Genomic DNA, 18100 nt, shown 5'->3' on the forward strand with positions numbered 1-18100 from the left:
CCTGTATGGATCTGTGCCCTGTATCCTGTTATTAGAGGAAAGTGGGAAGTATAAGGGACATTATTATTGCTCATTCAGAGTTTCTGAGAACACTGTTATGTACTATGGCCCTGTGCTAGGAACATGGAAGTGAGTAACCCTTTGCCTCTGCCCTTTAGGAACCCAGCTTTGTCTCAGGAACACACTTATAAAATACCAGTGTTAGGAAGACAGTGTTATTTTCATATGTCTTTGTGTTGCTACTTAGATTTTGCAAGCCATTCCATTGTGAGTTGTTTTTTCTGAGCTTGGTAGTGGGATGTAGAGGTAAGGGTAGCACAAGGGAATCAAGAGTCCTGGATTTTTATCTTATATCTACTTTGACTAGATATACAACCTTGGACAAGTCATCCAACCTCTCCGAGTCTTTAATCTCCTTGTCTGTAAAGTAGAAGCAAGAATCCCAGACTATTCACAACAGGGAGCTTGCAATGAAGCTCTGGTGAGAGGCTTGGAAAGGAAGAATGTTGGAAAGCAGTCAGTACTATAGGAGTGTGAAGAGTTGTTATTACAACAGTTAACTCACTGCACCGCCTCAGGGCTCTGAAAAACTAGCTGTACTAGGTTTCTCAGTATCTGAAATCAGATATCTAGGGAGGGTTCTCTGGAAACTCCTGAGTAGAGGCTAGCACATCCAATCTCCAATCAGTAGTGAGTGATAAGGCTAGCACATGAAGGTCTCTGTAAGGGCTTTTCTGTCCCCTAGGCCATCCCCATCTTCTTTACTGTGTCTGAGTAAAGATTAATAATTTAAAAGGCACATTTTTGGTGTTTTGCAGTTTATTTAAAATGATAAAACAACACTATGTTTACACATGTATAAGAGAGGCTCAGTCAGGTGAAGTGATTCATACAAGGTCACCCAGCCAGTCAAGAGCAAATCCAAAGCCAGAAACCAGGTTATCTTCTTCTTATTTAGCCTAAGACTAGTTGACATAACACATACTCATGGATGGAGGGTGCAGAAGGCATAGCAGAGAAGAGGTTGGTGACTTGATTCCATCAGCTCCATTTGATGGATGAAATAACTTAATCCTGAAGAGGCTAACTGACTTGTCCAGAGTCACAATGCTAATACTGTAGGCCCTCAGAAACCAATTGTTAAGTGAATGAATGAATGAGTGAATGAATGAATGAATGAATGAATGAATGAATGAATGAATGAATAAGTGAGCTAGTACAGAAGCCATTGGGAGATAGTCACAAGAACCTTGAGGGTGTTTCAGGATCAATAGAATTCAGTTTGTATATACAGTAGTCCCCCTTTATCTGTGGATGCCCAAAACCATGAATAGTATCAACCCCTATATATGCCATGTTTTTCCCTATACCTACAATAAAGTTTAATTTATAAATTAGGCACAGTAAAAGATTAACAACAATAACTATAATAAAATAGAGCAATTATAATAATATACTCCAATAAAAAATTATGTGAATATAGTATCTCTCTCTTAAAATATCTTATTGTACTGTACTCACCCTTCTTGTGATGATGTGAGATGATAAAATGCCTATGTGATAAGATGAATTGAGATGAATGGAACATTTGTAAGTAAAATAAGGGTTCCTTGAACTAAAGCACTGTGTTACCACAACAGCTGATCTGATAACCAAGGTGGCTACTAAGTGACTCATGGGTGGGGAGTATATGCACCGTGGATACTTGGACAAAGGGACGATTTACATCCTGAGTGGGACAGATTGGTAGATTTTATCATGCTACTGAGAACAGTGCACAACTTAAAACTTATGAGGTGTTTATTTCTGCAATTTTCCATTCAGTATGTTCAGACTTTGGTTGATCCATGAAACTGTGAATCAGGGGGGACTGCTGTATGAAGTCAGCCCAGACACTTAGTGGATAGGCTGCTTGGAATACAAGACAATATATACCCTCAAGTGGCTTACAGACTTATGGACAGAAGACTTAGACCAAATAACTGAAGTAAAAAGGAAGTGTAGGATTGAAAGGGAGGTACAGGCAAAGTCCTATAGGGGTTCTTAGGAGAGCAAGCACTCATCTGTTTGAAAGATCAGGAAGGCTCCATGGAGCCAGAGCAGCAGGCTAGACTCTTATAGGGAGGAGGAAAGCATTGTAGGTGGGGGTTTGGCAGAGGCAGCCAGGCTGTAGGCTCAGCAGACAGGCCCCTGGGCTGTTTGTGGGAGAAGCAGATGAGGAAAGCAGTAGTGAGCTAAAATTCTGGAAAGTTTTATGCCCTCCTCTTGCTGATATGTCTTATTGCCTGTCTTATCCTGGCGGGACCTTGTAGGAGGACATCGATCTCAGGGAACTGGAAGACAAACACTGGCTCTGCAATGCTGGAGCAGATCGCCATGTCAGACAGGTGAGTCCAGTCCCTAGCCAAGCAAGAGTGGACCTTCCATAGATGAAGAGGTGTAAGAATTGGGTCTTGCCCAAAGGGCGCCTCTAATCATACAGATTAGAACACAAAGCCCCAAGCAGCCAGTTAGAAAGATCAGGCAGGACTGGGTTATGTGCTAAATTATGGAGATAAAGACTGGACATACCATAGAAACTCCAAGAAAGAAGTAGTTACTATGGGCTGAATAACCAAGGAAAGGCCACCTAGAGTTGGTGAGACCTGCTCGGAGCCTGGAAAGACTGGTATCTGGAGAGCAAAGCTGGAGGGCACTGAAGATAAGACAGTGTGCTTGATGGGGATGGCGGGAGGGAGGGCTGGAGAGGGGTGATGCTAGGGGCCGAGGCAGCATGGAGAGTGTGATCAGAAAGCAGACTAGATGTGAGCTAATGCTCCAGCCTCAGGACACATTCCCATCTCCTCCAGGTACAAGCTGTGGGTAGATACCTGCTCTGAGATGTTTGGTGGCCTGGACATCTGTGCTGTCAAAGCTGTACATGGCAAAGATGGGAAAGACTACATTTTTGAGGTAAGTTTACTTAAGGAGTATCTCAGCAAGAGACAACCCTCAAGGCTGGAAGCCAAGCTCTTGGGTTAATAACTATGTGGGCAGCTCGGACTACATTTAGGTTACACCATGGGGTGGTTCTCAGATGACACGACCAGTGGATGTACATAGCAGAATACCTCTACCAGTGGGGAGCTGTTGTTTCCAACCAGCTAGGCAGACCCACACTATAGGTAAGAGATACCAGATCTGGGTTCCTGGGCTCCTAGCCAAATATCATCCCTCTGGGAAGAATGTAGTGTTTTTACCATTCTTGGTCTCAGAAAGAATCATTCAATCTAATGTACTTACTTTGCAGGCGAGAAAAACTGAGGTCTAATACTATGAATTTGTGCTCAAGGCCACAGAGTGAATTATTGTCACAACCTGGGCTAGAACTCCGGTCTCCTGCATGCAGGAGATTCTTCTTAGCATCTGTCTGAGCCTTGGAGACACTTTACTCAGTCTGGTCCTCAAACACAACTTTGCTGACTTCCTTTTTCTGTATTAAAGGGAAAGTCAGTGCCAGTATGAATCCTTCACACACATTTCTGCCCAGTCTTCCTACGAGCAGGAAAGGAAGGCTCCTTGCCAAGAGTTGGTGGTATTTGCAGAGTTAGTGTCAGGAGCCCAAAATGGGCTTCAGAATCTGCTCCATGGTCTGCTTGACATGTAGCCTTCTGGATGGTGAGACCTCCCCTCTCTGGGTGGGCCTCAGTTTTGTCATCCATAAATGAGAGAGTTGGAATACACTGTCTGTGATCTTGGGCAGGCAGGCACTTCCTAAAGTGGGAAAACATTGATCTGGACCTTGAGATACAGGAAGAATCAGGATTGGGGTAAAAAGGGAAGTCATCCCAGATTATGAGCAAAGCAGGAATCTAGTCGTTCAGTGGCCACTGTACGTGTGGAGATACAGAATATATGGATGAAAAGTCAGGGATGAAAACTGCCTGCTCCTAACTGGAGAGTTAAGGAAATGGTCTTCAGGTGTTCCCCTGCCTGCAAACTTCTGAGACCTGGGTCTATACTCTATCCAGCTCTCTACCTCTCTCCACTCACTACCTTCAGTAACGAATGTTTCGTTCTTACTGAGCACTGGCTTGGGTGAAGGTTGGGCATTTCCCATGGCAAAGGTTTGAAGGAGGAGGGGACAACAGTCCTCTTTCTGCAAAGGAACATGGCTTTCAGCTGAAGAGAAGAACACCAGCTTCATTCCCAACCTGTTTCTGCTGGCTTAAGTCCTACTTATTCTGGAAGACTGTACCAGGCCCTTAATGTCTCCAGACCCTTTACTAACCTGGGCCATGTCTTCCACCAGGTCATGGACTGCAGTATGCCACTGATTGGTGAACACCAGGTGGAAGACAAACAACTCATTACGGAACTAGTAATCAGCAAGATGAACCAGCTGCTGTCCAGGACCCCTGTCCTGTCTCCTCAGAGACCCTTAACCACCCAGCAGCCACAGGTAAGCAGCAGGGAAGAGACAAAAGAGAGCCAATAACCATTCTCAAGTCCACTGCTTTAGACTAGGGTGGTTATAGGATGGAACAGAGGACATATATCTACAGGCCTGGATAGGATATGCAGAGTCTTCTCCCTCTTCCTTTCTTTCCCTGCCCTCCCCTCTGCTGGTCTAGTGGGAAATACACATTGAATTTTTTATGGAACCTCAGGCCCTGTGGCTCTAGAATGGGCCAAAGGAAAGCCAGGACCCCTGAGGATCTTTAGTCTAATCTAGGAGATACCCCACTTTTCAAAAATATCCCTCAACTCTTCACTCCACTAAACTTTTGTATAGTGAAATGGTAAGAACTCTCAATCCAAGAACTGAGTCCTAGTCTAGCTCTTCTCCTAGCTATGTGACTCTGAGGGAAAGTTACTACCCTTTTTAGGGTTCAAGTTTTATCACTTGTAAATGAAAATCAGAAATTTTTCTTTCAAAATTTTACTTCAGTTAGGGAGGTAGAATAGAATAGTGACTTAGAGTGTAGACTTTGAAGCAAGAATTACCCAACTTTGTATCCTGGACCCTCCATTTATTAGGTTTGTGACCTTGGACATTTTTATCTATTGCTCAGGAGATATCTGAACCATAGCACCTATCTCCTAGGGTTGTTATGAGAATCAAATGAAGTAGAAAATCTAAAATATGTAATAGTATATTGAAGCACTCAATAAAGGTTGCCTATTGTTACCTGAGTTTAGCCTTGTCCTTGCCACTGAATTATGAGATGGCCTTGGGTAGATGTCTTCCTGTTTCTGTGCCTTAGCATCTTTGCTTGTAAAATGAGGGTTGAACCAAAAAATTACCACGATTTCTTCTAGCAATAAAATTTAGATTATATGAAAATGATTTCTGAAGTATAAAAGTTCAGTAACAAAGAGAGAATTCACAAAAAATTATTTCTACCTCACAGAAAGCATTAGCTCTTCTTTAGTACAAGCCCCTTACTTTGTAAACATTAATATTGCAGCTTAAATATTTTAAAGAGTAATCTATCAGTCAAGGCAGAAAACCTAGTAAGGAATGAGCTTCCCTAAGTATAGGGGCTACTGCAAAAATCCCTTATAGCAAAGCCAGTCTGGTTCAAGGATAAGCTTTTCTCTGCTCAGCCTCACATTTGAAGCTACAACAGAATATTGTTGGAAAGCACATCATGCTAGGAGTCAGGACACTCACGGGCTAACAGCTACTCTGCTGTAACATTATGTGACCTTGGGTAAGTCACTTCCTATCTCTAGACCTCTCTTTCCTCACCTATTGAATGGAGCTGAATTACATAATCTCTAAATCCCCTTGAACTCTGTCACAGGAAACATGGAGTCACCCCAACTGCAAAGTCTGAAGGCACACTCCTCCACAAGACTGCCCTCACTCCTAACACCAACAAAAAGTTCAGAGAGTTCCCCAAATTACCCTCAGGTTTGATAATTCATTGGAAGGAGTCACAGAACTTACTGAAAGCTATTATACTCACAGGTATATTATGGGAAAGGATACAAGTCAAAAATAAGCCAAAGGGAGATGCATAGGGTAGAGCTGGGGAGGATTCCAAACACAAAACTTCAGTTGTCTTTAGGATGTATTACCCTCCTGGCATCCATATGTGATAATACATAGGACAGATTCCCAACCAGGAGCTTTGGTATTCATTTTTATGGGGGTTTCGTTTCATAAGCATTGATTGTACTGGGGTTTCATTTCATAAGGATTGATTGTTCAATCACCTGATAGAACTCAGTCTCCAGCTCCCCTCTTCCTGGAGGTCAGGCTAATAGCATATGGCCCACTGAGCCCACCATGAGTCACCTCATTATCCTACACTATCAGATGTGGTCCAAGGGCCCCCACCATGAATAACAAAGACACTCCTATTACTCAGGAAATTCTGAGTTTATAGGTTATGTCTCAGGAATGGAGGACAAAGGCCAAATCTCTCTTTGGGCAAGGGTATGTAATTATTGTATACATAATTAAATTAAACTAAGTTAATAAATATTTCTCAAATGCTTTCAACCCCTTGTGAGCTAAGGCTATGCCTCATTCATCTGTGTTACTACTGACTAGCATAGGCCTATCCCAAAGTTTATGCTTAAAATTAGTTGATAGACTTAGGGCTATAGTGATGAATGAGATACAATTTCTGTCTAAGAGTTGTTTATATTCTACATTGAAATCATGACTGAGTTCACAGAGGTTGTCACCATTTGTTGAATGGTGCCTCCTTGTATCCTCTATTAGCTTCCTCCTGAGCCTTGTGCCTTGACCCCAGGCCACCCAAAAGACAGAAGACACCCAACAGTGCACCATACTTGACAAAACGCTGAAACTTGGGCTTAAAGTCATGACTGTACTAGTCATATTTTCACCTCCCATTTTTCCCTGTGAATAGCACCTTCCCATTGGTCACATTTCAGTCCTCATGGCTCCAGGCCCATGAAGCTGTCAGACCAGATTGCCTTTGTATTCCCACTGTCACATCCACCAGCTTACCTTCATCTTTACCCACATGAATCTGCTTTAAGGCCCACCCTCTACTGGTGATCTGGATCCCACCTCCTTTTTGCTTTCTTCTCCATCTTCAGTCTCTCCTTTTCCAGAAGATTATCACATCAACACACAAATATCTCCCACTTAAAAAATAAAATAAAAAAACAAAGACCTCCCTCAATTCCTATTCTCTTCCTGCTACTGCCCCATTTCTCTGTTCCCCTTCACAGTAAATCATCCTGAATTGTCGTAGTCACCATCCCCTCTTCATCACATCAGATTTTCTTTCCAACCCATTTCTGTCAGCATTCCACCTCTACCATCCCACTGAAATTGCTCTTGTTAAAGTTACTTCCATGTCACTAAGTCCAGTGCTCACTTTTCTTCTTATCTTTCATGACTTCTCAGGAGCCTTGACACAGTTGAATGCTCCCTCCATCTTGAAACACTTTCTTTTCTGTGACCCCACCCTTACCTGGTTTTCATTCCACTTTATTGGCTGCTGCTTCTCACCTCCTTTGCTGGATCTTCCACTTCTGCTAAACCTCTAAATGTCAGTGCTTTAGAACTTGATCTATGGATATTTCTTGGTGTTCTTGGCCAGCCCATAGCTATCTCTTGCCCTGACCACTCCTTGAACTTCAGATTCACATTTCTAACTCCTACCAACATCTTTATTTGCATGTCTATAAGGCACCTTTAATATAACACAACCAAAGCAAAACTTGTTTTCCCCCTTAAATCTGTCTCCACTCCTAACTTTCCCCAAGCAATTCACCTAGGACCCTACCTGCCTCTTTGCCCTCATATCATCCCAGCTCTTGCTCACTGTGCCCTTTCCATACTGGGAAGGGTCTTTGTATTAGTTGTGTCTTCTCTCTGAAATGCTCTTCCCCTTATTTTTGCATGGCTGGGTCCTTCGAGACAGTGTAACTGAAATTTCCTCAAACATCCAATCCAAAGTTGCCACCTTGCCACTGACTACCATCCTTCCTTCTTTAATTCGTAGCACTTGCTATCAGCTAAGATCATCTTCATCTGTTTCTTTGTCTCTTCCACTAAACTATAATGTAAGCTCCTCAAGAGTAGGGGCTTGTTCACTGCAGTATCTCTATGGCCTAGCAGAGTATCTAGCATCTAGTAGCCATTGAATACATCATGGATATACTAAGGTGGGTGGGTGGAAGTGGTCTGCCCAGGTGCAGTCAGTCATTGGTAGTAAAGTTAAAAAACAACATATCTAAGTCAGTCTGCTTTTTATTATCGCCATGTGATAGTAATTCTGCACAAATGACTGTGATGAAATACCCCTCCTACCCAGGCAAACCACTGTCATCTCCTCCTCCCTTGATATGCCATTGCAGTGCACATTTATTGAATGAGTTCCCAGTTGGAATAAGTATCTTTAACAGCCCTAGCATCATATTGAATTTGGTGTTAGGATCCTAAGAATGATTTTGGTAGAATGCAAATGAAAGGGATATGACCAAAAGGCCATTAGCTGGGCCCCAGCAGGGACTTTGCATAATGAACTGAGACCTTAGGTGCTTTCTCTAACTCCTGTGCCATTACACACAATCAAGTGCCGCACCCCCCTCTGTTTTCTGTGATTGGCAGCTCAGACTGAAAGAGATCTGGCCTAAGAGCTGCTTCTTGCTCAGTATTCTAGATTAAGATCAGAATAGACATATGACTAGGCATTTGTCTTCCTCCCTCTCCCCTCTCCCCTCTCCCCTCTCCCCTCTCCCCTCTCCCCTCTCCCCTCTCCCATCCTTTCCTGCAGCTCCTGAGTTTTTTATTTCTTTGATTCTAGAAGAGTACCTAAAGGGGGCTTGGGTGGTGGTGTGGGGGTGAGGTGAGTAGAAGGCACACTTTACCTTATTATCAGCCAGCCCCATATCCTAAGATGGAATAATCATGAAAAACAAAGTCCTAGGAGTGGGCCCAAGCTAGCTGCTGTGCCCAGTTTAAAGGAATAGAGGCAGGAGTGTAAGAGACTCTGGCTGTCTCTGAAAGCAGGGAGGTGAGTGGCAAAGCCTTATCTAGCTGGTGACAGCTTAGCCTTGGCCTGGCTTGTCTGCCCTCTCTGGGGCTGCCTATTGACGCTAGCGGTTTAGGGAGACAGTTCTCAAGGTGGCAGTGACACCTGGTGGCCAGTGATGGCCAAAGCCTCCAGGCCATATACCTACAGAACCTCATCCCTGTGTGCCTTTGCTTTCCCATCTACCCTCATACTTACTGATCCTTGGGGCCTGTTGTCTAGGATCTGAGCTTGGCCTTACATCCTGAGGCCCTGGAGAGGCGTGGGCTATTTCTGAGGCTCCTGGGAACCAGAGAAAGAGCTTCAGGTGGACAGACTTTTAGGTCATCCCAATAGAGGTGGCATCCTAGTGCTCTCCTTCATGTAGCTAATGTTTTTTCATTTCCCATTACACTGCTTCCACTCTTTTTTCTTTTTCGGTAAAAGCTTCTAGGGTCAAAGGGCTGAATGGCTAATGCAGGGATTTTAGACACCAGTGGGCTTTCTATTTGGCTTGTGGGTTAGACCCATAAGGAGTGATTCTAAGACCCAGCCTTTGGAAGCATTAATACATATATGGTGTCCGGGAGGAAGACAAGCCTCTTCCCCTACCCTGAGCTGATCAGATCACACTTGCAATGTTGTTTCCAGTCTGAAGATCATAGCATACCAAGGACAAACTCTAACTGGATTGTTTCTCTTAAAGGAGAGAAAATCAGGAGGTGAGGCACTTGATAAATGTATTTCATAAGAGTTAAAGGAGCTGCAGTTGAATAGCAATAGTCTCAAGGAGTCCATGATTTAATATCTTCAGCTCTCTGATAGCTGTCATGGGATAGAACTGGTACCAAAAGGCAAACCTACCTACTGGAAGATAGGAGTAAACTCTGTAACACTGAGAGAGGAAATGGCTGCTCTCGGAAGTAGTGTGTGGCTGCCACATCATTGCTGATGTTCAAACAGGGACAGGATGAGCCACTTGTCAGGGGCATTATAAAAGGGTGGGCTAGGAGCTAGGGCTGTCAGAGCAGGTAACTTTTAAAATCTCCTTCCAGATCTGAGATGCTGTGATTCAGGCTGTGTGCTAGCCACAGACCTGGGAAAGGCAGTGATGAGAGTTCAGAAATCAAGGACTGAGGCCTAATAACCTCTGGTCTCTGGTGGGACATTCTGTCTGTCCTTTTTTACTGGCTTTCTGGTCTAAAGAGATACTCAAAACTTTTCCAGCCAGATCTTTCTAGCCACAGAGGCTTGCAAAGATGAGATCTCTTGAGTGTAAGGAGACCAAGACTGAGAAGGTGGTTTTATTGTAGTCTAAAGAGACATGCAGTTAGGGAGGGAGCACAATTCAGATTCCAACCATGGGACTAAGAGAGCTTCACTTAGCTTCGAAGAAGTAAATTTAGGACAAGTAAAAGGCCTTCCTGCTTCCCACAGCAGGATGGCTTTAGATAATTTGTTCCCCAGTGAGTATAAACTGAAAATCTAAGGAGATTTGAGGCAGGTTCAGATAAAGTCACTAGTGACTAGATCCCTTAACAGACTATTAAGAGAAACTGACTATTTTGGGGCTGTCTTAACTTTTTAGGGACATTTTTCATCACTTGAAGCTGACCTTCTGACCTCGGGTGACCTGGCCCTCAGTGCTCCCATAGGTCTCATGGACTGCCCCCATGGGACATTTTTTATGTCTTTAGGAAATCACTGATTATGGGAGAACCCCCAAACAGGAGATGAGCTCTGCCCTCAAAACAGCAATTGCCCTCACAATAGAAGGAGAAGGAACTCATCCTTGGGCACCTTTAATATAACCTTTCAGAGGAAGAAAGGTGGGCATTGGTGACTGCAGAGGTGATCCCAGAAAGATCTCAAGTTGCCTGAAAATATGCTCTTCCCCTTGCTCTGACTGAACCTACAACCTCCTGACCACATTCCTTCCTGCTGCCTCATTCCCCCCAGGGTCCTAGACCGGGAGAGAGAGGCCTGGGGGAGCTGATCAGAATAGTTCTGTGGTGTGTCCAGCAAGGAACTCGGCCTGGTCTCTTTCCTGGGGCCAGACCCTGAGACCCTTTCCTAATTTCCTGTCTCAGATATGCTGAGCAAGGCCTTCCTCCTTGGTGGGGGCAGCTGGACTCTGGCCAACAACTCTCAAGAGCTGAGTCACTTAATGTCTTTCCTTCCTCAGCTTTCCATCCTGCTGGGACCTCAGATAGGAGCTCCTGTCTCCCAGCTTGTCTGCTAAAAGCCACAGGATAACAAATTAAAGATGCCTTTGACAAAAACCACAAACCTTCATCATGGGCTTGGTTTCTCTATCAGACCAGTGATTTACTTTCCAATCATTTCAAGAGCTAATATTTACTGTTTCTGAAATGATTTTTCTATATCTTCAGAGGCCTTGCTGGCTGGAATAGATCAGCAAGGAATGTGGTCAGTGATAAATAGAGAGCATGGTACAGCTTAGGCCAGAATCTCCTATACATTGAACTATGCACTGGGTGACAGGAAGCCACCCAACAATGTCTTCTCCACTAATGCATGAAATCCTACCATTAGAGGTTCTTTCCTTTGGATTAATATTATTATTTAAATAATAGTGACGATGCCGACTTATTTAATTACTTTGCAAAGCACTTTATAGTTTATAAAGCATAGCCATTATTTTGAGCCACCCAACCCTAGGTGAGATGGTTTGGGCTGGTATTTCTATCTCTCTTTCACATATCAGCAAAGAGAATACAAATGATTTTTCTAAGGTCATACAGCTTATTACAGGAGAGCTGGATCTTCTGGTCCCCAGCCCTACAATACCATGCACTATGCTCTTTTGATGCTCCTACCAGCATACAGGGGATGGTAAGAATGGATAGAGCTGGGCCTTCTGACCCTATATAAGGGAAACCCTTACTCTCCTCCTAATGGAGTGCTAAACCTGCCAACCTGGAGGGGTCTCTGAGCTCTCTCCTATCCTCTTCCTGGCTTCTCTCATCACTAAAACCCAATGGATTCAGCATAGCGAGATACCAGCTCAATCAGCTTTGATGGAGTACAGCAGCACACTCTCCTTGCCAGACCCCTTAAAGCCTATGCCTGCAGTACATGTCTGGTCAGACCCAGTAGCCCTGGTGTCTTTCTGGGCCCAAGACACTGCAGCTATGAAGGGCTTGTCACATTTTTCAGACATCTAAAGAACTGAAAAATTCAGGAAAGAATTAATGGAAGCCTAGAGCCAGAAGAGCCTGTAGAAGTCATCTGCTTGCAACTATATGGCATCTCTGACCAGAGATTGTCCAGGCCCTGCTTAAATACCTCTAATACTAGGAGGCTCACTATTACTCAAGCCAGCCCTTGACCTTGTTCAGACCTTGTACCTTTGGCTGACTCAGTCCTAAGTGCCTTCATAGTTACCTCATTTAATCTTTACATTCAGCCCATTCGGGAAACTGAGACTCAAAGATCAAGTAAGGCCAAGTTCACATCAGGAAATATTTCATTTCCACACTTCTCACCATCCTATCTGCTCCCTGTACCCACTTTATTCCACCTAAGTCCCCCTTAAAAGAGTTACCCAGAACTGGTTGCAGTGCTCTCTTGTGAGGTTTATCAGCCTAAAGAGAAGTGGACCTGTAATCTCCCCTTTTTGAGACACCAATGCACCACCAGCTGCATCAGACTTTTGGCAGAACATTATAAACTGACACCCTCTGAGCTTGTTGTCAGTCTCTAAGCCCAGGGCTATTGGGGTTTTTTCTTTATGCTGCTATAAGGCCATTTATTCCCCTCTTTTTTGTGTGCAGCTGGGCACAAGCATTGGACTTCACATTCTTACCTGTTTAAGTCAACCCAACTTCCTGAGGGAAACTGCAGCTCAGTCTGGCCATGAATTCCTGCAATGAGCTGGCTATAAGCCAGACTTTGGCAGTGACGCCAGAGTGGCCAGACTTCTGTGGAATTTGGCATCCCATGTGGCTCTTGGTGACTGGAGACAGATCTCATGGTAGCCAATCCCCACAGGGAATAGGCCCTCAGTCCCAGCAGATAGAAGGTTTGTGGGTGGAGCCAGAGAGTCTCAGCCTGGCACAGGACAGTCCTAGGGGACTCTCTCCCGCCTCCTGTTGCCCCTGGGAAGTCTTCAGTCCATAACCCTTTGTGGAGCTGAGGACAGGAGAACTCCCTAGGCGCCAGACAAGGGTGGCCAAGGCACATTCCCAGGCTCCAGCCCAAAGGACTACCTCTGGGAGCTCTTCCCCTTAAACTTTTGGAAGGGAACTTTTGGGCTCAGTTCATCTTTGAGTATCTTATTTGTATACTTCTGTGGCTGAGAAGAGCTGGGGGCCAGCCTTCATGATATAATTACTCCTGTCAGTTCATCCTGTGAGTGTCTGGAGTTCTCCCATTAGAGTTTTACATATAGGATTCTAAAGGTTTTCCTGGAATCATAGATTCTCAGGGTTGGAAGGAACTGTGGTGTTCATTTAATCTATCTCATAATGAAGGAATATTATCTGCAATATCTTTGTCAGGTAATTCTCTAGCTTCTACATGAACACGCCCACTTCCCAAGACAACCTCTTGCACTATTTTTACTGTAGAAAGTTCTTCTAATAAGTGAAAGTCTACCCTTCTGGAACTTCTGCCCATTGGCCCTGGTTCTGCCCTTGTGCTCTATGGTCTTCCATAACTGTCTTTGAAAATAACAATTCTCTGGGAGGAGAACATCTTAAAATGTTCTCAACCAATGTCCAAGGTAATTTATCAGCAGCCATCAGTGGTACAGAGTGAAGCCCTGAGAAAGGGGACTGGCAAGAGCCAGTCTAGCAGCTCAACAGAGCGTATGAATTTTGCTGTCTTTCATCTGAATATCCCTCTCAGGCAATGAGACCATGACACTGATGGCTTGTCAGGGAGCCCAGAGGAGATCGTAACATTACAACAGAATAAAGTTCTCTGAAGGCCACTGCAGGTGGTGGTGGTATTTCATCATGGGAGTGAGACCTAGGACACAATGGCCCTTCAGAGGAAAAGGCCTCTGTATATCACCATCCCAGCATCTGTTGTATTTTATTTAGCACTTACTGGGGCCAGATGCTTATAAATGTCTAATCAATCTCACTGTATGCCACAAAAACCTTTTGAAGAAAGGCAGGTGCAGAAGGGCAAAATAACTTGCCCATGATCACAAAGGTAGTAAGTGGAAGGTTTAGATTTAACCAAAGGTCTTTCTAACCCAAAAGCCTAATTCCTTAGTCACTCTGTTACCCAATTTTAAAGTAGGCCTAAATGTGTGTGTGTGTGTGTGTGTGTGTGTGTGTGTGTGTGTGTGTAAAAAGACAACCCTTGTATCCCATGCTCCCATTTCCAAACACTATATCCTGGCCCCAGACTTCTCATCCAGTTGACAGCCAGGTTAAAAGAAAGAAGAGATCTCAATGGGAAAGAACTGTTGGGCCTGAAGTGTCCCAAACTTGGCGGGGTTAGACAGTCTTGATGGAAGCAATTATTGCTTCTTTGAGGCTTGTTTGGACTTTACCTTCCATGCCTGATACACAGGTACCTGTAGCAGGCCTCAAGTTTAATTCACTAACCTGAGCATTTTTATTGCTGCTCACTGGAGTTGATACCAAATAAAATATGGTTTAACATCTAGGGTTTAACACTTTTCTAGTAAAAGACTTATATTCTGCTCCATTTTAGATTTTTATTGTAGTTGTTGTTGCATGCACATTTATTTACCAAGCCTTTACTAAGGACCTCTTATATGCTCAGGCCTGTGCTTGATGATGTTGGCAAAATGACAATAGTCTTGAATATTCCAATATATTTCCAATTCTATTTTAACTTGTATTTTTTTAACCCTCACCTGAGGATTGATTTTAGAGACAAGGGGGGGGGGGAGGACATCGATGTGAGAAAGAAATGTCAATCAGTTGCCTCCTGTATACATCCCAATTGAACTTGCAACCTAGGTATGTGCCCTGACTGGGAATTGAAACTGCAACCTTTTGGTGTACCGGACAATGCTCCAACCAACTGAGCCACTCGGCCAGGGCTATTTTAGAGAGAGGAAGGGAGAGAGAGAGAGAGAAATATCGATGTAAGAGAAAAACATTGAACCAGTTACCTCCTGTACGCACCCAAATGGGGACTGAACCCTTGAGTTTTCAGTGTATGGGATGATGCTCCGACAAACTGAACCACACCGGCCAGGGCACAGCCAGAGCTATTTTAACATCTTAATAAATAATTCCCATCTCAATTTTTCTTTAAAAAAAAGGGGGCACTGTATTTGTTAGTAATTCATGAAAAGATGAAGACACGTAGTCCATGCCCTCAAGGATCTGGCAGTCTTCTTAGAAGCATCATCGCAGTCTTCAGGATAACAAAACAGCACTGCAAATGTCCCCTTCAGTAGTGTAAGTCTCCTAAGTGCTATTATAGGATTTCAGAGAGGAGACAACAATCGAAAGAGGCAGTCAGACGGGGATGTTTTATGGGTAGGGTAGAACTTTACTTAGACCTCCAGGATGTGTTGGACTGGATTGGTAGAAAAGGAGAAAATGTATTTGTATGGAGTGGCCTAGACTAGAGAATAAACAGTGAGGGTCAGGCCTGGTAGGAGCAGGTGTGTTTAGGACATGAGGGAGAGAGAAGGCTAGAAAGGTCAGTTCCAACCATGCTGAAGAAAGTTCCTGATGTCAGCCTGAAGAATGTAGATGCTATTCTGTAAGCAATGAGAAGAAAAGGTGAGCATCAGACTGTGGGGGCTCACATCCCAGTTGCATTAGCCACCACTGTATGACCCTAGACATATTAGTCCAGGGTCATACAGTGCAACTTAGATGCACTTCAGTTTCCTTATCTAAAATTAGGGATGTTGATAATAGTACCCACCTCATAGGGCTGTTGTGGAGCTTAAGATAAATACTGCATAAAAGTGTCCATACTACCTAGCACATATATAGTGTTAGCTATCATTATTTAGAGTGTTAAAGTTAGGGAAGGAGTTTAGAAGGATAATAAGTGGCCATGGAGAAGACAGATTGGAAAGAGAAGAGACTAAAGAATGAGGAGACTATTCTAGTAGTCTAAGCAAGACATGATATAGGCCTGATCAGGGCTGGTCAAGAGAAGATGGTGAATCTTAGATGCCAAGAGGGAAACAATGATGGCTGACTGGATGCAGTGGTTTTCTAGCTAGCTTATTGGGTGTGGGTATTTCAGTGCCAGGGCTCAGACCAAGTCTCATGGATACCATGAGAGTGCTTGTAAGAAAGGGAAAGAAGTGTTGGTGTTCTTTGAGAGATTGGGGATTATAGATATAATTGATCCTTCTAATGTGGTGGCACTATGGACATTTCAAAGGCTCCCTACCTCCTTCTATCTGAAATTCTCTTAGTACAACAGTTTTAGGCATTGCTGTTATTAAAAGAATACTAGAAAGAGTAACATTTCTGCTCTCCTGGTAGTAGAGCTGAAAACGGGCCTCAATAGGCTGGAGAGAAGATAGATGGCCAGAATTGGAGCCCCATGGGAAATGGGGAACAGGAGGAGGAACAGTTTTAATGTAGGAGTAGGGCTGGGGGGGGCATGTCACAAGGGGAGAGGAGCACTAAAAGAGGAAGTGGGAGAGTGCTGAAGACGTACTCAGCCCGTTTCACAGCCTTGCCTCAGAAGCCCCCTCTCTGACATCATCGGCACAATTGGCATCCCTTAGGCTTTATAGGGCATTTCCCTTGTGCTGAATTCAAGCTCCAAATGCTCACTGCCTTTCATACAAATGTTAGACAAACTGAAGTCACATGCATCTTTGATCCTGATAGGGCATAATCAGAATCACAGCTGGGAGGAGAGGAAGCATGGGAGTGAAGCCATGTTGTTGGGTAAAATGTAATGATGCTATCTGAGAGGGAAACAGCTTGGCCTTGAGTACTTCTACAAACATTAACATCATACTCCTTCACTCTGGGTAAGAATGGTTCTGGAAAGCAAACACTGCCCCCTTTTTCAAGTCCCTCCCTATGGGAGTTCTAGACAGCCCAAAGAGTGGCTCTGACCCCTGAGTCAGCTCCAGAGCTGATCCCACCCTGGAGTTAACTCCACATGAGAAGTGAGCCAAATCTAGACTCATCACCTGGTCCAGTGCCCTCTCTGCTCCCCCCACCTCACCAACACCACCACTTCTCCAGTCCCTGGAGTCACCAAAAGCATAGCCTGCCCTATTGAGTTTGGTGTTAATTCTTCCCTTTTCTTCAGGAATCCGGGCCTGTGATTATGAGGGAAAGCTGGATGTCAGGCAGCTCACATAGAAGAAACCAGATGCTGATGGAAGACTCAAAGTTTCTTATAAATCTAAAAGGGGGGTGAAATGAAAAAGGGGGGTGATACACTGTGTATCAGAGTGGTTCTAAGCTGCCTACACCTGTGTGCCAGGATCAGCCCAGAGGCTGAAAATTATTTTGAGGCATTTCTGGAACAGCAGAAGCCTCTGGGTGAGGTCCCACTAGATCCCACAGATCCCACTGCAGCCATATTTCAGAGCCACAGGGCTTCTCTTTGGAATCTGCTTAGAGTTTTCTTTTTATTTCTTTTACATTTTTGTTTTCCAGAGTGGAACACTTAAGGATCCGGACTCGAGCAAGACCCCACCTCAGCGGCCAGCCCCCCAAGGTTGTTTACAGTATATTCTCGACTGTAATGGCATTGCAGTAGGGCCAAAGCAAGTCCAAGCTTCTTAAAGTGATTGGTAGTTAATTTTTCAAAACAGAAATTTTAAGCCAAAAACAAATAAGGAAAGAAAGGAAAGCGGGGAGGGGAGCAACTGACCCTCCCATTGGTGCCGTTTCTGCATTCTTTCAATGCTGACTGGACTGTGTTTTTCCTATGCAGTGTCAGCTCCTCTGTCTGGTTGTTTACCTGTTCCTGTTCGTGCTTGTAATGCCCACTTATGTTTCTCTGTATAACTTGTGATTCCAGGGCTGTTTGTCAACAGTGTACAAAAAAATTGTGCCTCTCCCAAGTCCAGTGTGACCCTATCTTCTGGGTGGTTTGATAGTATTTTTTAAAGTATTACATAATGTGGGGTGAAACAGGACTAGGGGGTGGACCAGGGAGAA

At 44.1% G+C, this 18100-nt stretch overlaps 1 protein-coding gene across 1 annotated transcript in view; it reads left to right on the forward strand.

Moving 5' to 3' along the window:
• Positions 1 to 18100, forward strand: part of SYN2 (synapsin II) — a 124811-nt gene that overhangs the window by 99065 nt on the left and 7646 nt on the right. Inside the window, exons 8-11 of the mRNA XM_081160031.1 lie at positions 2313 to 2387; positions 2850 to 2952; positions 4292 to 4441; positions 17594 to 17654. Coding sequence (XP_081016157.1) covers positions 2313 to 2387; positions 2850 to 2952; positions 4292 to 4441; positions 17594 to 17654 — 389 coding nt within the window. The remainder of the gene's footprint in view (positions 1 to 2312; positions 2388 to 2849; positions 2953 to 4291; positions 4442 to 17593; positions 17655 to 18100) is intronic.

The sequence above is a fragment of the Miniopterus schreibersii genome (assembly GCF_964146895.1).
Source record: "Miniopterus schreibersii genome assembly, chromosome: 15".
Classification (NCBI taxonomy): domain Eukaryota; kingdom Metazoa; phylum Chordata; class Mammalia; order Chiroptera; family Miniopteridae; genus Miniopterus; species Miniopterus schreibersii.